Source organism: Schistocerca piceifrons, chromosome 6 (genome assembly GCF_021461385.2).
Source record: "Schistocerca piceifrons isolate TAMUIC-IGC-003096 chromosome 6, iqSchPice1.1, whole genome shotgun sequence".
Classification (NCBI taxonomy): domain Eukaryota; kingdom Metazoa; phylum Arthropoda; class Insecta; order Orthoptera; family Acrididae; genus Schistocerca; species Schistocerca piceifrons.
The window spans coordinates 489,386,209-489,408,886 of NC_060143.1; the positions used below are offsets into that span (position 1 = coordinate 489,386,209).

The 22,678-nt window shown below is 44.6% G+C and overlaps 1 protein-coding gene across 1 annotated transcript in view; it reads left to right on the forward strand.

Moving 5' to 3' along the window:
• The window catches only part of LOC124803413 (facilitated trehalose transporter Tret1-like), a 47,803-nt gene that overhangs the window by 21,700 nt on the left and 3,425 nt on the right, over positions 1 to 22,678 (forward strand). Inside the window, exon 4 of the mRNA XM_047264598.1 lies at positions 20,068 to 20,376. Within this exon, the coding sequence (XP_047120554.1) occupies positions 20,068 to 20,376 (309 nt within the window). The remainder of the gene's footprint in view (positions 1 to 20,067; positions 20,377 to 22,678) is intronic.

The following is a 22,678-nucleotide window of genomic DNA, read 5'->3' on the forward strand; positions in this document are numbered from 1 at the left end:
CCGTCGCTGTTAGGTAAAGCAGACGCATTGACTAGTTCCTGCTTGCAGAAGGAAGGGGGCTTTTTTCCACCTGAAGTTAATGGACTGGGCTTTCCGTAATCCTAAACGAGTGGTGCTCAGAGCCAACTAGGCTGATTGAGCAGCGCTGCAGCTAGCATTGGTGCCGTTGGTAGGTTTCTGTCCTCTGTTGGAGGCCACACCGTATCGTTTAGCTGACATGGTTGTGGTTCCAGAATGAGATTTTCACTCTGCAGCGGAGTGTACGCTGATATGAAACTTCCTGGCAGATCAAAACTGTGTGCCAGATCAAGACTCGAACTCGGGACCAGTTCGAGTTTCGGTCCGGCACACAGTTTTGATCTGCCAGGAAGTTTCATATCAGCGCACACTCCGCTGCAGAGTGAAAATCTCAATCTGGAAACATCCCCCAGGCTGTGGCTAAGCCATGTCTCCGCAATATCCTTTCGTTCAGGAGTGCTAGTTCTGCAAGGTTTGCAGGAGAGCTTCTGTAAAGGTTGGAAGGTAGGAGGCGAGGTACTGGCAGAAGTAAAGCTGTGAGGACAGGGCGTGAGTCGTGCTTGGGTAGCTCAGTTGGTAGAGCACTTGCCCGCGAAAGGTCCCGAGTTCGAGTCTCGGTCCGGCACACAGTTTTGATCTGCCAGGAAGTTACATTGTTGCAGTTGTTTGTCTTCTTCTCGAGTTGACTGGCGCCACTTGGTTTGTCAAGCACTGCATAGTGGCAGCAGCAGCGGTTATCGATATGTAGTAACTGTGGCCCTATGTCTTGGGGCGACGTGGTTCTTCTTCCGGGACGTGTCAGTGGCAGTTCGGTTGGGGACTCAGGAGGAGTCAGGTCCGCACAGTGAGAAACACCAGGACCGCTGGTGGCACGCATGGACTGCCGGATCGAAGGCCTGTGGTCACGAGGGTGCACGACCTCGTCGTAAACCGGATCCTGCAAGCTTTAAGTTGAGTGCATTTGGATTCAAGTGGAGAAACCTCCACCATTGCGAGATCTTGCGGTTCTCCAGTGACTTGCGTTCGTGTTGCCATTCGTAGTGTTGCCGAGGCGAAGAGCAGCGAGTGGAGTGCTTGGGGAAGGTGGATGTGATTAGCTTTCCTGGACTTCTAATTACTATTTATTGAGATCAGTTTCTTACTATTTGTTAAGTTCAACCAGCGGTATTTTTCCTCCTTCGTGGCCGCTAACGCCCCAGTTACCTGCTCTGGGGGTTAGTGTATATAACGGCAGTGTAGGTTTCCTCGTATTGCCGCTGCTGTCCGGTGAGGCGTGTAGTTTTGACAGCTTTCTTGATTGAGGGTTGGTTGGCGATTGTTCTACTGTGGTGGCAGTGATTCCTTTCTCGTTCAGGGCACTCTAAGCACAGTATTCTGGGGGCATAGTGCAGTCCGTTGCTTCCGGCTTTGGCGTATTTTTACGTCTTTGCATTTGGTTTATTGGACGTCAGGTAGCCTCAACAAGATTCTCATTAGTCATTCGTTAGACTGCAACTAGTCTGAGTTACCATCTTGTGAAGTAAATGCAACTATAAGCTGCCTATCTCATCGCTCGTGAAAGTGTTTTTTGCCGGACCTACTCAGAGGTCGATTCCTTGTGCACTGTTTGTGACTGGCCCTTGTGTTTTATTACTGTATTTGCTGTTTTATTGTAAGTTTCTAAATTTTTAATATAATTTCCATTCTTGGCGTTACAGCGGGTTTAAATGATTGTGCTACCAAGTTTACCATCATTTTGTCTCACCTGCTTGGTGATCAGTTGCTTGTCCTTTTAAATTAACCTTTGCCATTGTATTTCCTATTTTACTGTATGTTTTTTAAATTTTTTATATAATTGCCATTCTTGGTGTTACAGCAAATTTAAATGGTTGTGCTACCGAGTTATCATCATTTCGTTTCTCCTGTTTGGTGATTAGTTGCCTGTCTTTTTAAAATTAACCTTTGCTATTGCATTGCTGTTTTACAGTATATTTGTTAAATTTATAATAATTGCCGTTCTTGGGGTTAAAGGCCTTCAGCTGTGACTGTGGTTACTTGCCTTAAAATTCTAATTGGGGTCACACTGGCTTGTTTTTAAAACATTATTTGCTGTTTCTGTAATTTATGCTCATTTGGTAAATCGTAACGCTCTGAAAGCACTATTAATTACACAGTTGTTTATTTCTTCATTAATAACGTGTGATATCTTGATTTAATGATGAGTCTGGAATTATCGTTTCAAAATAAATGTGTGTAATTGCAAAAGGAACCAATAGTAACTGATTACGGCTCCGTCCACAATCGTTACCGAATCTTGCCTTCCTTGACTACCAGGTTTCACTGATCGTAAGGGTGAATAATTTTCTCATGATTGCCGGTGTTTTAACATTGTTGGAGATAAAGTTCTTAAACTCCTGCGAGAAGACAGCAGTTACAGAAACGCCGTAAGAAAGAGCAGCAAATGGCAGCACGAAATGGCCAGCCAGAATGCCTTCATTCCGATGCTTTATCGGACTAGCCGAAAGACCTATATGTTAAATTTATTTACCCGAGTCAGAAGCCGTACAAATCTCTAGTTCACCTGACTCTACAATGTTTAGGGATATCACAAAAACTCAATTTAATTAATTTACATTTTACTCAGTTTACATAATGAACTACATTATCTTAGCTCAGAACTGAGCAACAACTACTGTACCACCTTCAGCCTTCACCAGCTCATCATCACTGCATGACTCAGGGCACCGTGGACAGTTGTGCAGCTGATCCATTATCTCCTCTCCATTCACATTGCGTTGCTCCTTTGGAAAGTCCCCATTTCACAAGGTTGCCCCTCGATTTACCAGCTCCTGATCTTAACCTGTTCAGTGACCTCTGCTTGGACCAATCTGAAGTACGTCCAGGCGGTAGACGCTCAGCAGGTTCCTAAAGTAGATCACATCAGCTGCCCATCGTCGTTGCCTGACAGAATGTGGAGACAGAGTTAGTGTTGACGCTGTATTAAGAAACTTCTTTAGGATTGCAGCCCCAATCTTTGTGATTGATGGCCATGGAGAGGGTATAAATGATTTAATTCTTCTGCGTTCAGTGTCTGTTGCTACCTTACGACGTGTAACAGGTGGTGTTTTGTCCAAGTCCTGAGGGATACGTGAAGCACAACTGTATATCTTTATCCTCGTGGATCCGCGTTTCCGACCCAAACACAAGGCAATAAAGTGTTCCCTTACAATTTAAATAATCACTTTGCGCGAGAAGTTACTCTGCAAGAAACAATAATCGTAAATAATACAGGGTTATTACAAATGATTGAAGCGATTTCACAGCTCTACAATAACTTTATTATTTGAGATATTTTTACAATGCTTTGCACACACATACAAAAACACAAAAAGTTTTATGAGGCATTCACAAATGTTCGATATGTGCCCCTTCAGTGATTCGGCAGACATCAAGCCGATAATCAAGTTCCTCCCACACTCGGCGCAGCATGTCCCCATCAATGAGTTCGAAAGCATTGTTGATGCGAGCTCGCAGTTCTGGCACGTTTCTTGGTAGAAGAGGTTTAAACACTAAATCTTTCACATCACTATGCGTGAAACTTGCCCGCACGTGTTCAACCGTTTCTTCGCTCACTGCAGGCCGACCCGTTGATTTCCCCTTACAGAGGCATCCAGAAGCTTTAAACTGCGCGTACCATCGCCGAATGGAGTTAGCAGTTGGTGGATCTTTGTTGAACTTCGTCCTGAAGTGTCGTTGCACTGTTATGACTGACTGATGTGAGTGCATTTCAAGCACGACATACGCTTTCTCGGCTCCTGTCGCCATTTTGTCTCACTGCGCTCTCGAATGCTCTGGCGGCAGAAACCTGAAGTGCGGCTTCAGCCGAACAAAACTTTATGAGTTTTTCTACGTATCTGTAGTGTGTCGTGACCATATGTCAATGAATGGAGCTACAGTGAATTTATGAAATCGCTTCAATCATTTGTAATAGCCCTGTACACTGCAGAAGAAAAGTAAGTGATGCACACGTGGAAATCTCTTTAAACCAACAGTATATACACCAAGTGACAATTCATGGGATAACGATAAGCACATATACAGGTGGCCGTAATATCACGCACACAAGGTACAAAATGGCAGTACACTGACCGATCTGTCATTTGTGCTCAGGTGATTCCTGCGAAAGGCTTTCCAACGTGATCATGGCCGCACGGCAGGAATTAACAGTTTTTGAACCCGGGACGGTAACTGGAGCTAGACGCATGGGACATTCCATTTCGGAAATACTTAGGAATCCAATATTCCGAGATCCACAATGTGAAGAGTGTGCCGACAGTACCAAATGTGAGATATCACCTCTTACCATGGACAACGCAGTGGCCTCCGCTCAATAACACAGAGCAGCGGCGTTTGTGTTGAACTGTCGGTGCTAACAGATAAGCAACACCACGCGAAATAACCGCAGAAGGTAATGTAGGAAGTACGACGACCGTATCCATTAGAGTGTAAATGTGCTATGCGGCAGAAGACAGACGCGAGTGCCTTTGCTAACAGCTGACATCGCCTGCGGCGCCTTTCCTGGTCTCGTGACCATATCGGTTGGGCGTTGACTGGAAAACCGTGGCCTGGTCAGATGAGTCCCGACTTCACTTAGCAATGGTCGGATTCGAATCTGGGGCAGACCACACGACACCGTGGACCCAAGCTGCCAACAGGGCACTGTGCAAGCTGGTGGCGGTTGGGTTTACATGGAATATATTGGTCCCTTGGGCCCAAATGGACCAATCACTGACTGGAAACGGTTGTGTTCTGCTACTTGGAGACCATTTTCAGCCAATCATGGACTTCATGTTCTCAGACAACGATGGAACTTTGTAGATGGCAATTTCACTGGGCCACGATTGATCGCCATTGCTTTCAAGAACATTCTGGAAAATTCGGGCGGATGGTTTGGCCACCCAGATCGCCCGACATGAATCCCATTGAATACTTACGGGACATAACTGAGTGGTCAGTTCGTACACAAAATCCTGCACCGGCAACACTTCCGTAACTACGGTCGGCTATAAAGCCAGCATGGCTCAGTACTTCTACAGGGTATTTCCAGCGAAATGTGGAGTCCATGCCACATGAGTTGCTGCTCTATGCCAGGCGGTAGGTCCGACACGTTGTTAGGAGGTACCCCATGTTTTTGGTCATCTCAGTGCATTGATCTCAGAGCTGCAGCATGATCATATGGGAGATCAACGTCCGTACGATTCCAAAACTTTCTGCCTCTTGTGGCAGATCCTGCATCTGGTTGGCTGTCATAGATCAAAGTCCTTGAGCTCATTGAGTCATGCCTCACGTGGCTACACACAGAATAAATGCAGCAGCGAGCTATGCCGTGTAGCCTGTTCGAAATGTTATACTTTGGAAGAAACAGAATACTGGCGAGCAGCGAGCTTGTGCGCTTATGAAACAATTTAGTGCGAATCCCTGACGTTTCAAGTTTCTATAGAGAGCTCTACCACTCTTTTATGTAGTGACAATACTTCAGCCTTCTTCAATTATTCTGGCATATTCTGTTGTTTGAAACGTGTGTCTGTGTGTGTGTGTGTGTGTGTGTGTGTGTGTGTGTGTGTGTGTGTGTGTGTGTGTGTTTCAACTCATATGAAAATTCTGTATTAATATCCTATAAGCTCGATACTGACCATCGTTTTTTGTCAGCAGACTTCTGAAACCTTAGGATGCAGTTCTCTCTACTTCCTTCAAAATACTTTACAACGGTTCATTCAGTCCTGTTATGTACTCGTAATATTGCATAAACAGAAAGTGACTACCTGTCCTCCTCACAATTTTACGAGATTTATGCGCTATCTTATGCTGCCCTTAAAAGACCATTGTCTGTACTGCTAATTCAGCTTCTCAGATGTTATTGATCTGTCTATAAGCCCTCCTCCACATATTTCGCAGTTGTCTGGAGCAATACACCGTACATGACGTCTGATTCTCTGTCAACATACATTAAATTTAGATTTCTCTTGGTTCCTATAAGTTATTTCATATGTGTACTTTAACGATGTCGTAGCTACTGAAAATAAAAAAGTGCGTATCTCAAAACGATTTTTCTGTCACTTAATTACTCAATCACAATGAAGAAGTGAATTTCGATTTAACATTCAACTAAACATGTGTATTGCATTGTCTCATATTTCGTTCTCACTTGTTGGTCTCTGTAGCTTGGAATAGATTCATAAATAATTTGTTACAGCCTCCATTGGACTTCTCTTTTAGATAAAGAAAATTGCAGAGAGTCCCCTGTAATAAAGTTTGAATCGGTCAGTGATCATGATACCCCTCGCCATTGATAGTAAAGTAAGTGATCTTGCCTTTGTTTGCGTTTTACGATTCGGATCGCTCCCTGGACTTTTTGTGCACTTTCAAGATAGGTTTTGTCACGCTCTGGACTTTGCTTCTGTCCAGCCGTTAACTTTGTGATCTCCGCCATCGTCGACCATAGGAACCACCTGTTGTTTGTTCCACCGGACTTTCAGTCATCCCCTGTGCGAGTGACTATAAACTGTGTTCTGCCTACGTCGAATAGGATCCCTTAGCAGCACTGTTGATTATTACAGCAACGCACTTGTCAAGACCGTGCCTGTTCTCGCAACGTCGCATCTGACGTCATGCCAGACGTAAGCGGTTAATGTCTGGCTGTGTAATTAACGTGAGATCTGTGGCAGCACTGCGAGGCGCTCTGTTATGGAGATAGCGAAGCAGTCACGCAACAGATAAGCTTATTCGCCGAGGAAGGACGACATAACTTACAGCACAAGAGAAGTCGTGCCAATCTCACCAAATCACCTTATCTGTTCCTCGAAAATATACTTCTCTTGCACTATACGCAGAAAGAGCAAAATTATGAGTCTTTGTTCTGACTTCAAGAGTTCTTGTTGTGGTCTTCAGTCCTGAGACTGGTTTGATGCAGCTCTCCATGCTACTCTATCCTGTGCTAGCTTCTTCATCTCCCAGTACCTACTGCAAACTACATCCTTCTGAATCTGTTTAGTGTATTCATCTCTTGGTCTCCCTCTACGATTTTTACCCTCCGCGCTGCCCTCCAATACTAAACTAGTGATCCCTTGATGCCTCAGAATATGCCCTACCAACCGATCCCTTCTTCTAGTCAAGTTGTGCCACAAACGTCTCTTCTCCCCAATCCTTTTCAATACCTCCTCATTAGTTATATGATCTACCCATCTAATTTCAGCATTCCTCTGTAGCACCACATTTCGAAAGCTCCTATTCTCTTCTTGTTTAAACTATTTATCGTCCACGTTTCACTTCGATACAAGGCTACACTCCATACAAATACTTTCAGAAACGACTTCCTGACACTTAAATCTATACTCGATGTTAACAAATTTCTCTTCTTCAGAAACGCTTTCCTTGCCATTACCTGCCCACAGACCGCAGCTCGTGGCCTCGCGGTAGCGTTCTCGCTTCTCGAGCATGGGGTCCCGGGTTCGATTCCCGGCGGGATCAGGGATTTTCTCTGCCTCGTGATGAGTGGGTGTTGTGTGATGTCCTTAGGATAGTTAGGTTTCAGTAGTTCTAAGTTCTAGGGGACTGATGACCATAGATGTTAAGTCCCATAGTGCTCAGACCATTTGAACCTATCTACATTTTATATCCTCTCTACTTCGACCATCATCAGTTATTTTGCTCCCCAAATAGCAAAACTCCTTTACTACTTTAAGTGTCTCATTTCCTAATCTAATTCCCTCAGCATCACCTGATTTAATTCGACTACATTCCATTATCCTCGTTTTGCTTTTGTTGATGTTCATCGTATATCCTCCTTTCAAGACACTGTCCATTCCGTTCAGCTACTCTTCCAGGTCCTTTGCTGTCTCTGACAGAATTACAATGTCATCGGCGAACCTCAAAGTCTTTATTTCTTCTCCATGGATTTTAATTCCTACTCCGAATTTTTCTTTTGTTTCCTTTACTGCTTGCTCAATATACAGATTGAATAACATCGGGAATAGGCTACAACCCTGTCTCACTCCCATCACAACCACTGCTTCCCTTTCATGCCCCTCGACTCTTATAACTGCCATCTGGTTTCTGTACAAATTGTAAATAGCCTTTCGCTCCCTGTATTTTACCCCTGCCACCTTCAGAATTTGAAAGAGAGTATTCCAGCCAACGTTGTCAAAAGCTATCTCTAAGTCTACAAACGCTAGAAACGTAAGTTTGCCTTTCCTTAATCTATTTTCTAAGATAAGTCGTAGGATCAGTATTGCCTCACGTGTTCCAACATTACTACGGAGTCCAAACTGATCTTCCCCGAGGTCCGCTTCTACCAGTTTTTCCATTTGTCTGTAAAGAATTCGCGTTAGTATTATGCAACCGTGGCTTATTAAACTGATAGTTCGGTAATTTTCACATCTGTCAACACCTGCTTTCTTTGGGATTGGAATTATTATATTCTTTTTGAAGTTTGAGGATATTTCGCCTGTTCGTACAACTTGCTCACTAGATGGTAGAGTTTTGTCAGGCTTGGCTCTCCCAAGGCTGTCAGTAGTTCTAATGGAATGTTGTCTACTCCCGGGGCCTTGTTTCGACTTAGGTCTTTCAGTGCTCTGTCAAACTCATCACGCAGTATCATATCACCTATTTCATCTTCATCTACATTCTCTTCCATTTCTATAATATTGCCCTTGGTTCATATGGCTCTGAGCACTATGGGACTTAACATCTGAGGTCATCAGTCCCCTCGAACTTAGAACAACTTAAACCTAACTGACCCAAGGACATCACACACATCCATGCCCGAGGCAGGATTCGAACCTGCGACCGTAGCGGTCACACCTAGAACCGCTCGGCCATACCGGCCGGCTCATCGCCCTTGTATAGACGCTCTAAGTACTTCTTCCACCTTTCTGCTTTCCCTTCTTTGCATAGAACTGGGTTTCCATCTGAGCTCTTGATATTCATACAAGTCGTTCTCTTTTCTCCAAAGGTCTCTTTAATTTTCCTGTAGGCAGTATCTATCTTACCCCTAGTGAGATAAGCCTCTACATCCTTACATTTGTCCTCTAGCCATCCCTGCTTAGCCATTTTGCACTTCCTGTCGATCTCATTTTTGAGACGTTAGTATTCCTTTTTGCCTGCTTCATTTACTGCATTTTTATATTTTCTCCTTTCATCAATTAAATTCAATATTTCTTCTGTTACCCAAGGATTTCTACTAGCCCTCGTCTTTTTACCTACTTGATGCTCTGCTGCCTTCACTACTTCATCCCTCAAAGCTACCCATTCTTCTTCTACTGTATTTATTTCCCTCATTCCTGTCAACTGTTCCCTTATTCTCTTCCTGAAACTCTCTACAACCTCTGCTTCAGTCAGATTATTCAGGTCCCATCTCCTTAAATTCCCCACCTTTTTGCAGTTTCTTCAGTTGTAATCTACAGTTCATAACCAATAGATTGTGGTCAGAGTCCACATCTGCCCCTGTTAATGTCTTACAATTTAAAACCCGGTTCCTGAATGTCTGTCTTACCATTATATAATCTATCAGAGACCTTCCTTCAAATATCTTAGGGTATATAAACAATGATGAGCCAAAAATTATGACCATCTGCTTAATAAATTGTTTGTCCGTCGTTGCTACGAAATATATCACTGATTCAGCGTATCAGGGATCCGATAATTTGTTGGTAGGTTTGTGGAGGTATGTGGCATTATATGTCTACGCACAGGTCGTGCAATTCGCGTAAATAACGGGCCGCTGATCTGCGTATGCTGTGATGGTCGATAGCGACGCATAAGGGTATCATAGGACTTACATGAGGCGAAACTAATCGCCGAGACATCAAAGCAAGTTCACTATAATTCTCCTCAAACCACTGTAGCACGGTCCGGCTGAGAGACGCAGACAATTGAAGACATGCGAGGAAAAACGGGCTAACCCTCAAACGCAAGGCCTTAGAGATATGTGTTGCCATCTATTGCTGGGTACGGGAGCTATCAAAATTGGCATTGGTCTCACCCCTAATTGATATTTAGGGGTGAGACTAATGTCAGTTTCGATAGTTTCCGTCTCCAGCAACAGATGGCAACACTTATCTCTAAGTTTTTACATTTGAGGGTCATCATGTTGTTCCGCGCACATCTTCAATTATACTGCTGAAAGACTACATCGCCGTCAGGGAACACATCAAGCATGAACGTATGAAGGCGATTCGCAGCTGTCAGCGTCTCTTCAATTACTGCCGGAACCCAAACTGATATTCCCTGAGGTGAGTCGTCTCAATTTTGCACCATTCTTCAGATAATTCGTGTCAGTATAAAACCGATTTTTTCAAAGATTTTGATGTGTATCCGGGGTGACCCAGAGGAAAGGTCAATATTCAGGAATATGACAGAAACGATCAATCGAAGCAATAAAGTTCAGTAAATATGCATACCTTGAGAGCATGCATACCTTGCGAGCTATAAGCAGTTCTTCGTCTTCTATAGTACGAAACAAATTTCTCCTACTGCAAGCTCTTTGCTTTCCATATTCGGAGAATATGGTAGTATGGACCATACCAAGAAAAAAGTTCAGTTAACATGAACTCTAAAGTGCATACCTTAAAAGCTTTTAGCTCTTGTTCATCTTCACTGCCGTGAAACACGTTTCTTCTATTCAAAAAAGTGCTCACAGCTCATGAGGCATGCATATCAGAGTCCGTGTTTACTGCACATTTTTTCTTGCTTTGCTCACCTCTACCTTCTCCAAAAATAAGGAAAGCGAAGAGCTTGCAGCAGTAGAGTTTTGTTTCACGGTATCGAAGATCAAGAAGTGCTCATAGCTCTTAAGATGTTCTAAAGTACATGTTTACTAGACTCTTTTGCTCCGAATGATCGTTCCTGTCACATACCTCAACTGAAGGCAAGGTAAAGTTTGACATGCATAGAAATCAGGCTACGGATTATTTAGTTCTGAATGTAACATCGAAACACCGTTTTAAATGCGAAACTAGAGCCTTCCGGGCCCTCCTACACAGGTTAAATAATGTTCACCGGACATCAAAGGCATATGAAAGCGAGTTCGGTCTAATCAAGTACACTCCTGGAAATTGAAATAAGAACACCGTTAATTCATTGTCCCAGGAAGGGGAAACTTTATTGACACATTCCTGGGGTCAGATACATCACATGATCACACTGACAGAACCACAGGCACATAGACACAGGCAACAGAGCATGTACAATGTCGGCACTAGTACAGTGTATATCCACCTTTCGCAGCAATGCAGACTGCTATTCTCCCATGGAGACGATCGTAGAGATGCTGGATGCAGTCCTGTGGAACGGCTTGCCATGCCATTTCCACCTGGCGCCTCAGTTGGACCAGCGTTCGTGCTGGACGTGCAGACCGCGTGAGACGACGCTTCATCCAGTCCCAAACATGCTCAATGGGGGACAGATCCGGAGATCTTGCTGGCCAGGGTAGTTGACTTACACCTTCTAGAGCACGTTGGGTGGCACGGGATACATGCGGACGTGCATTGTCCTGTTGGAACAGCAAGTTCCCTTGCCGGTCTAGGAATGGTAGAACGATGGGTTCGATGACGGTTTGGATGTACCGTGCACTATTCAGTGTCCCCTCGACGATCACCAGTGGTGTACGACCAGTGTAGGAGATCGCTCCCCACACCATGATGCCGGGTGTTGGCCCTGTGTGCCTCGGTCGTATGCAGTCCTGATTGTGGCGCTCACCTGCACGGCGCCAAACACGCATACGACCATCATTGGCACCAAGGCAGAAGCGACTCTCATCGCTGAAGACGACACGTCTCCATTCGTCCCTCCATTCACGCCTGTCGCGACACCACTGGAGGCGGGCTGCACGATGTTGGGGCGTGAGCGGAAGACGGCCTAACGGTGTGCGGGACCGTAGCCCAGCTTCATGGAGACGGTTGCGAATGGTCCTCGCCGATACCGCAGGAGCAACAGTGTCCCTAATTTGCTGGGAAGTGGCGGTGCGGTCCCCTACGGCACTGCGTAGGATCCTACGGTCTTGGCGTGCATCCGTGCGTCGCTGCGGTCCGGTCCCAGGTCGACGGGCACGTGCACCTTCCGCCGACCACTGGCGACAACATCGATGTACTGTGAAGACCTCACGCCCCACGTGTTGAGCAATTCGGCGGTACGTCCACCCGGCCTCCCGCATGCCCACCATACGCCCTCGCTCAAAGTCCGTCAACTGCACATACGGTTCACGTCCACGCTGTCGCGGCATGCTACCAGTGTTAAAGACTGCGATGGAGCTCCGTATGCCACGGCAAACTGGCTGACACTGACGGCGGCGGTGCACAAATGCTGCGCAGCTAGCGCCATTCGACGGCCAACACCGCGGTTCCTGGTGTGTCCGCTGTGCCGTGCGTGTGATCATTGCTTGTACAGCCCTCTCGCAGTGTCCGGAGCAAGTATGGTGGGTCTGACACACCGTTGTCAATGTGTTCTTTTTTCCATTTCCAGGAGTGTATATTGCTGCGCCTAGCGGATATCGGGGGTCTATGATTGAGATACAGGATTAAAAAGACCGAGTGAAGCGCGAGGGAGCATGGAAGGGAATCACTCTGTACCCAGTAGAGAAAAAGAAAAGGTTTTGTAAGTTTCCATATCATGGATACGTATCACACAGGACTGGACAGAAACCGATGTCAGCCAACATAGCTCCGACATTTTTCATACCAAAAAAATTGAGCACTGCGTTAAGGGACCGTTATGTTTTCAAAGAGGATCCTTACGTTTATCCTGGCGTGTATCGCACTCATTGTGACAGAAGCCAGTTGTGTAAGAGCAGATACACTGACAAAACAGGCGGCATTTTCATATGAGATTTAAATAACACGAAGTCTTGGCCAATTTTGGGTCAGCTTTGACAATGCGATTTATTGATATCCAGCATCAGCTGCGGCAGGTTAGCGATAACTTAACTATTCTACACAGTGCAGAGAAAGGTCGGATATTCAGTTTCCTGGAAGAAGTTGAAATCTTAAGAAGTCTTCATTTTTATCCTCTAGATGCAATTAATGGATGCATTGACATTATTCTGGAAACTTAAGGCGTGTGTGAAAGGTAATATTTCTAATGTTGTGATGGTTCCGTCTCCTTTCTGCTGTTACTTCCCGATTTTCAAGTTTAAACAGTTCACTAATCACTTATCTGTAGTGCGGCTGGTCCCGGCGGAGGTTCGAGTCCTCCCTCGGGCATTGGTGTGTGTGTTTGTCCTTAGGATAATTTAGGTTAAGTAGTGTGTAAGCTTCGGGACTGATGAACTTAGCAGTTAAGTCCCATAAGATTTCACACACATTTGAACATTTGAAGTTATCTGTATCATAACGCGCCTGCGCTATGGGTCGTGTGCGGCCTCAGTACTGAAGGCTAGCATTTACTATTACAGTACATGGTTTTGCTGTTAGTGTTCCCGGTCGGACAGCACTGAGGAAACGGTTTTTATGGAATTTATGTAAGTAATTCCACGCAACATGAGATTCCTCTTCGCCTCTTTATTGCAGTTTACGTATTTCAAGATTCTGATGGCTTTTGGTGTCCGGTCATGATGTCCTTTCTTTCGGGTTTGTCTAGGTCCCCCTTTTGTTCCATGACAACACTGGGATGAGGATGACCGCAGATGGTTAAGTGATTTTATTTGTATCTAACGCTATGGCTTGCCAATCAAAAGACTTTGGTCAGTCAAAGGGAACATTAACACAGGACTTAGCGGCCCTTAACTCATACTTCAAAAAATGGACGCACAAGCCTAGTACCAGTAGGAGCGACGTGTGTACTTTTCACCTTAACAACAAACAAGCTAACATGAGCTCAAGGTACAATCTCATGGCAATATTCTCCGTCACAATAAGTACCCCAAGTACACTCCTGGAAATGGAAAAAAGAACACATTGACACCGGTGTGTCAGACCCACCATACTTGCTCCCGACACTGCGAGAGGGCTGTACAAGCAATGATCACACGCACGGCACAGCGGACACACCAGGAACCGCGGTGTTGGCCGTCGAATGGCGCTAGCTGCGCAGCATTTGTGCACCGCCGCCGTCAGTGTCAGCCAGTTTGCCGTGGCATACGGAGCTCCATCGCAGTCTTTAATACTGGTAGCATGCCGCGACAGCGTGGACGTGAACCGTATGTGCAGTTGACGGACTTTGAGCGAGGGCGTATAGTGGGCATGCGGGAGGCCGGGTGGACGTACCGCCGAATTGCTCAACACGTGGCGCGTGAGGTCTCCACAGTACATCGATGTTGTCGCCAGTGGTCGGCGGAAGGTGCACGTGCCCGTCGACCTGGGACCGGACCGCAGCGACGCACGGATGCACGCCAAGACCGTAGGATCCTACGCAGTGCCGTAGGGGACCGCACCGCCACTTCCCAGCAAATTAGGGACACTGTTGCTCCTGGGGTATCGGCGAGGACCATTCGCAACCGTCTCCATGAAGCTGGGCTACGGTCCCGCACACCGTTAGGCCGTCTTCCGCTCACGCCCCAACATCATGCAGCCCGCCTCCAGTGGTGTCGCGACAGGCGTGAATGGAGGGACGAATGGAGACGTGTCGTCTTCAGCGATGAGAGTCGCTTCTGCCGTGGTGCCAATGATGGTCGTATGCGTGTTTGGCGCCGTGCAGGTGAGCGCCACAATCAGGACTGCATACGACCGAGGCACACAGGGCCAACACCCGGCATCATGGTGTGGGGAGCGATCTCCTACACTGGCCGTACACCACTGGTGATCGTCGAGGGGACACTGAATAGTGCACGGTACATCCAAACCGTCATCGAACCCATCGTTCTACCATTCCTAGACCGGCAAGGGAACTTGCTGTTCCAACAGGACAATGCACGTCCGCATGTATCCCGTGCCACCCAACGTGCTCTAGAAGGTGTAAGTCAACTACCCTGGCCAGCAAGATCTCCGGATCTGTCCCCCATTGAGCATGTTTGGGACTGGATGAAGCGTCGTCTCACGCGGTCTGCACGTCCAGCACGAACGCTGGTCCAACTGAGGCGCCAGGTGGAAATGGCATGGCAAGCCGTTCCACAGGACTACATCCAGCATCTCTACGATCGTCTCCATGGGAGAATAGCGGCCTGCATTGCTGCGAAAGGTGGATATACACTGTACTAGTGCCGACATTGTGCATGCTCTGTTGCCTGTGTCTACGTGCCTGTGGTTCTGTCAGTGTGATCATGTGATGTATCTGACCCCAGGAATGTGTCAATAAAGTTTCCCCTTCCGGGGACAATGAATTCACGGTGTTCTTATTTCAGTTTCCAGGAGTGTATTTTGGTATCACATTCGACCGCACTGTATCTTACTAAAAACTTCTGGAAAACTCATCAGCCAAGACAAAAAATCGCGACATCATTCACAGACTGTGTGACACAACCTGGAGACTTTGCGTACGCTGGCTCTGGCACTGGTTTTTTCGAGAGCAGGGTAATGTGCTTCAGGCAATAGCTGTCATACCAGCCACATAGATGTGCAGTTCAACAACACAATGCACATGATAACTGGTACATGATTGGATTGGATTGTTTGAGGGAAGAGACCAAACAGCAAGGTCATCAGTCTCATCGGATTAGGGAAGGATGGGGAAGGAAGTCGGCCGTGCCCTTTCAAAGGAACCATCCCGGCATTTGCCTGGAGCGATTTAGGGAAATCACGGAAAACCTAAATCAGGATGGCCGGTCGCGGGATTGAATCGTTGTCCTCCCGAATGTAAGTGGTACAATCAGATCACTCCTTTATACTGGCTTCCGCTGCTAAGCAATATCTATCCACCAGATTCTCAGAATTGAAACCTTGCTTTGAGATTACCACATAATATACCAGAGAGTAAGGAATTACCCATTTATCACGACGTCCCTGTCGTACGAAGAAATAGGCTGCGTTCGAGACACCCGCCGCTACTGTACGCTGAACAGCTGGTTACAAGTAACAGCAAAGTAAGAGATCTCTGAAACAACAACTGTCAAATTACCAAGAGCGGGAATGGTTCGAGAAATATAACAGTGATACTGCTGGCGACGAACATGAAAGGAAACTGTGGTTGGAGTTAAATAGCACCCGCCTTGGATGTGGAAGGTACTATGACTTGCTCTATAAATGGGGTATATGGATTCTCCGAGTTGTGACCGTGATGCACTGAAACAATTTATCGGACGTGTAACAGAGGAGTGTGTCCTTCGATGCTATTAGGGCACGTGGAATGATTTTGGAGTGGATTAGAAAGCTAGATATTGATATTTAGCTGTTTTATTTTTGTTTCAGGCAATGATATTCGTTACATACTATAAATGTAGCATGCGTGTGCCATACGAATGATGCAAGTAACGTCCTGTTCTATCTTTTAATTTGTGTTAATTCATTTTAGGAATTTTAGCTGCGTAGTCCTTACCTGACACTTTATATTTGAGGATCCATTTCCACTGTCTTCTAACGCAATATCTTCATTATTACAGTTTACACAAGATGACGTAAATTTAAATGTATCGAAAGCGGTAGTGTATATAATAAAGAATTGTCGATCGATTAACTGTCGCACTATTTCGTCATTTTACAAAATCTCCCAGGATAATGAACATTCCTCCGGGGGACATCCTGCATGTGTGATGACACTGCAAATCTTTGAGAGAGATAAATCAGTAAGTTGTATTTTGCCTGCTTTCATCCAATAATGTCTTATGGGATAACTTTCTGGGATAACTCATTTTAAAGAAAGAAAGCCTTTATTTCGCAAACACGCGTTGTAAGAAGAATATGTGGCGCTCACCCATGATCATTTGATAGACATCTGTTTACGGGGTTGGGCATTCTGACTTCTGCCTCAAAGTACATATACTCCGATATGGAATTTGTTGTAAATAATCCACTACAGTTCAAAAGGAACAATTATGTACATAATTACAATACCAGAAGAAAAACTGACTTTCGTCATTCTACATTAAAGCTGTCTTTATAACAAAAAGGATCGCACAATGCTGCCACAAATATTTCTGATCACTTACCCAGTGATATAAAATTCTGACAGACAGAGAAGTAAAATTTGAAAAAAAAAAACTAATAAATTTTCTCCTTGGCAGTGACAAGCCGGTTGGTTGGTTGATTTGGGGAAGGAGACAAAACAGCGAGTTGGTCGGTCCCATCGGATGGGGAAGGAAGTGGACCGCGACCTTTCAAAAGGAACCATCCCGGCATTTGCATGAGGCGATTTAGGGAAATCACGGAAAACCTAAATCAGGATGGCCGGACGCTGGCTTGAACCATCGTCCTGCCGAATGCGAGTCCAGTGTGCCAAATACCGCGCCACCTCGCTCGGTCGCCTTGCAACTCCTCCTATTCCGCAGAAGAATTTCTGTTACTGTAATGTGTGAAAGGTGGTGGGTAGGACTTACTAACTCTTTATTTGTACATCTTCTTTCTTTTCGAAAAAAAAAATTAAGTTCAGTTTGCAATGTGAATGTAAATGACTTGTTACACATCATTACGATCTATGGTGCAATATGATCCTTGGAACATAACACAAACCAACTAAGTAACTAAGTGATATTTTTGCTATTCGCCACCTACTTTATATAACACCATTATTTTTGAAAGATAATGAACATTTTCTTTTCGAATCATCAGTCTTCTGTCTGGTTTGACGTGGCCCACAACGAGTTCATATCAAGTGCCAACCTCTTTATCTCAGAGTAGCACTTGCAACCGAAGTCCTCAATTATGTGCTGGATGTACTCCAGCCTCTGTTTCCTCTATAGTTTTTACCCCGAACAGCTCCATCTTGTATAGTGGAAGTTATTCCACTTAACGGATGTCTGACCATTCTGTCCCTTCTTCTTGTCAGTGATTTCCATATGTTCCTTTGCGCAGAGCCTCCTTATTCCTTACCTTATCAGTCCATCTAATTTTCAACATTCATCTGTAGTACCAAATCTCAAACGCTTCGAATCTATTCTGTTCCGGTTTTACCGTAGTGCATGTTTCACTACCATACAAAGCAGTCCTCCAAACGTACTATCTCAGAAATTCCTCCCTCGAATAAAGTTCTGTGTTTGATACTAACAAAGTTCTCTTGTCTAGGAGTGGTGACGTGGGCCAGGAAAATTCCCCATGGGCTGGACATTTGTAAAAGGGCATTTCCCAGGAATTTGCGCAAAGCAGTTTTAAATGCCCAAAATCTGGGCAATTATAAAAAAAAAGCATTTTTTAAAGTTTTCGTGCTAGAATGTATAATTATCAACTAAAGTAGGTAAATGGGATAATACTCCCGATATTAAAGGTTAGTAAATGTTTACACTCGCCTTTATTACTAAGAACGCAAGGAAAGAAGAGAGAAGCATTTCTTTTTTTTGCGCGGTTTGCTGAGAGCTACTTATCATTTATAACGTCCTTTTTTACCAGTTCCACTCTTCATTTTTGATCTCTCTCTCTCTCTCTCTCTCTCTCTCACACACACACACACACACACACACACACACACACACACACACACACACAAAACATACATACATACAAACACACCGCGTTGAACGGCTATGTAGTGATAATCCGGTGTTAAAAAACATTGTCCTTAGGTCATCTTTCCTAATGTAATCACTGTCAAATATCTGTACATTATTGAAGAATGATTATTGATAAAAGAATATTACCGCATGTATTAAACTGCTGACATGTGTTTCTTGATAAAAAAAATGTACCCTTAAACGTTAAACTGTTTTCAGTAAAAAAAATATTGTCAGATGTAGTGACATTTGAGACAAACTATAGTTCTCTGTTCTGCTCCTTTCTTTATCCACTTTCGTATGGCTGTACTGTTGCGAAGATAAGACGAGGAAACTAACATAAAGAAGATTTGATAACAAAGAATCGATGTGCAAGATGCTGAAATCGTTCCATTCCGATACTAGTCGATTCCTAGAGAATTCACGATTCTTGGAATTGTCGAATTGGAACCGCTACGTAACACATTCCCAACTAAAATCATTAGGGATAACCATTTTTTTTACTCTAATTCCAGCTATTCTAAGTAAATATTTGTGTTATTGCTATTATTGGAAATAGGTATTAGATGAAAATTGAGTGAGGGGCTGGTAATTTCAAGTATTTCATGAAGTTCTGTGGGTTATTTAGTTAACTGGAACTGCCAGCACTGGTCTGTCCCCCTGAGAGTCATTCATCTCTATGTGGCTGAGTGAGCTGCAACACAACCTAGTCTTTGTGTTATTTACAGTTTTGTAGACAGTAGGCTATTGAACAGTTGGAAGAAGGTTAAGGAAAAATGACCTGCTTGGAACGTTTTCAGTTTAAACTGGAAATGAGTATCTTGTAGATATTGATTTACGGAAGACGAACAGTCACATTTCGACAAAACGGGGAAGAATACCAACAAGTGATTCAAGTGCCCTCAGAATTTGAAAAAAAAAGTGCTTGCGTTAGGTACAGCGGTTGAGAACAACTTTTTAATTTTTTGCTGTAGCTTAGCATAAATAAAAATAGTACCTAAAGGCTAGCTACTTAACATAAATAATGCTTTATTTTAAAGATTACTTTTGTACTTGAGTGCCGTTTTCTTTTTTTATTACGTACTAACCCAGTGAGTGACCTCATTAGCGATGTAAAAAGTTATGTTTACAATCCAATTTATTTCCCTAATAACTCTCCCCGAAATGTCAAACAGCTGTTTCAACTTGGTTACCAACCACTGAAGTAGCAGTGTTGCAAAACACCTTTTCCACCACAAAATATCAGCTTAATTTCTTTTATAAGCGCCTCTTATCAATTAATCTGTAAAATGCATCAATGCCTGGTCATTTATGAATTTTGGTCATTTGTCCAGGCATTTATCTTGATAATTTGCCGCGACTTATAAGTGGCCAGGCATTTTACAACACTACAAAGAAGTGCCCTTTTTGCCAGTGCTAATCTGCTTTTATGTCCCCCTTTCTCCGTCAGTCGAGGGCTATTTTGCTGAACACGGATGATATGAAAGACAACGTATTCGACTGTGCAGTCCCTCCGCTGGCTGCGCCGCGGGATAACGGAGGACCAGCTGGAGCTCGAGATGGCCCGGCTGGAGGCGTCGCTGGGCAGGGATAGCAGCAGCGGCGGCGGCGGGGGCGGCGCAGCCCATGGGGCGGCGGTGGGCGGCCGACTGTGCTCCGCCGTCAGCCTGGTCGGCATCTCGCTCGTCATCGTGGTCGCCATCAACCAGCAGATGGGCGGCCTCTTCGCCGTTGTCAACTACGCCGTCTTCATCTTCCAGGCGTCCGGCAGCTCTCTATCGCCAGAGCTCGCGGCCATCGTCATAGGTCTGCTACAGGTACGTGTTCCACCCTGCTGCGGTCGATGCCGGCGTGTACACGAGTTAGATATATGAGACAGGCGAAATATCCTCAGACTTCGAGAAGAATGTAATAATCCCAATTCCGAAGGACGCAGGTGCTGCTGACAGGTGCGAATATTACCGAACCATGTTTAACGTCAAGCTTGCCAAACGCCGAGACAAATCGTTTACAAAAGAACGGAAAAACTGTTAGATGCCGACCTCGGGGAAGATTAGTCTTGTTGCGGGATAAATCCTGAAACACAAGGGGCAAAACTGATACTACTTATCTACGTTTGTAGCATTTATAGATTTAGGGAAACCTTTTGACTATGTACTGTGGAATACACGCTTTCAAATTCTGAAGGTACCAAGGACAAAATACAGGGAGCGAAAGGTTATCCGCAGCTTATAGGGGAGACCGAGCGCAACATTCCGCCTAACGCTTGGATCAAAAGGGCTCAATAATGAATTTTTTTTTAGAATAATTTGGAACCTTTTATCTGAAAGTTAATAACATAAACTAACATACTTGGTTTGTTACAGCAATAAACTGAGAAAGTGTTTTTAAGTCCATTCCCCCCAGTACACAGGGTGCAATGAACCCCGTTTCTTTTCTTTTCTTTTCTTTTATTTTATTTTTCTTTTTTTTTTTTAATTTCTTGGATGCTACATCTTACATGTAAGCTGGGCTTCGATGTCCTCACCATCTACACCAGTGTATGAGTTATGAGCAGACTGCCTGCACTTCTGACATGCAATCCATCCGTCAGCTGCCGGCCACGGTGGCCGAGCGGTTCTAGGCGCTTGAGTCTGGAACCACGCGACTACTACGGTCGCAGGTTCGAATCCTGCCTCGGGCATGGATGTCTGTGATGTCCTCAGGTTAGTTAGATTTAAGGAGTTCTAAGTTCTAGGGGACTGATGACCTCCGATGTTAAGTCTCATAGTGCTTAGAACCATTTGAACCATTTGAACCATCCGTCAACTGAAGTGGAATATAATTTCCTGCAATATGTATGTGCCGCATCTTCGTCGTCTTCGGATGTTTCATTTTGTATGGGGTCAATTTCTTTTTCTTACGTCGTCCTCTTCTTTGACTGAAGAGCCTTTCCTTTTCCTTTCACTTTCTTCTTCTCGAGCTAGCAGCCTAATCTTTCTCTACTCTAGCTTCTTTAGCTCCCAGGACTTTTTTACCGCTTCTTGTAGCGCAATGATGTAGAGAGATGATGTAAGGGTACAGTTTTACTTCTCTTTCTTGTCACTCGTTTCTTTCCTGGTGTAGCTCTGGATATTGGAGTAACATTTCCTAGGCTAAAATTAGGGAAGCTTGACCCAGTGGAGTTACTAATGCACGCATATTTCTCGTGGGCCAATTTTATCTCTCCGATTTCCGTAAATAAAGACGTACCATCTACAGACGAGAAAGGCACAACATGCAGTAGAATTCATCAAATGAAGAATAAAAGGCGACCGGGGCACAACAGACAATACCAGTACACCACACTGTCCCCAAACGCAAATCTGTTGAGACAATATACGGTAACAAATGTTAACACTTCTTTTAGAACAGCATTGTACACAAAGATAGATAAGAACATGCTGATGTAGGAGGACTAAACGTTGATTGTGAAGAAAAAACTATGACCGATTTACCTTGAATGGAAATGGTCTTTTAAGTTACAACAAGACAGCGAGGTCGCTCATTTTTTGTATGCAGACTAAGTGACTGGCGCGTTACAACAGCTCTAACCTTACTAAACCGTAACAGACATTGGTTTGATAAACACTTGTCACTCTGAGAGTACTGTAGCGGCTCTAGACGAAATTAGACCTCAGAGACCGTTCTCCCCCGGTAGTTCATTCCGTCCCGGTCTCCTCTATAGAATCCAGACTATAATTATAAAGGTTGAAGGACATGAGACGAAAGCAGTGGTTGAGAAACGGGGAGACGGGATTGTAGTCTAGCCTCAATGTAATTCAATCTCTACAATGAACAAACCGTAAAGCAAAACAGCAGGAAATATAGAGGGACAATTAAGGTTCAGGGAGAATAAATGAGACATTTGCGGTTTGCAATGACATTCCAATTCCCTCATGACACGCCAAAGGACTTGGAAGAGCATTTTAAGGAATAAATAGTGTCTTGAAATGAGATTATAACTGACCAAAAGTAAAACTAGAGTAATCAAAAGTAATCGAATTAAATCGGGTGATGCTGCAGGGACTAGATTAAGAAATGAGACACTGAAAATAGTAGATGAGTTTTGTTATTCGTGTAGCAAACTGATGATGGCAG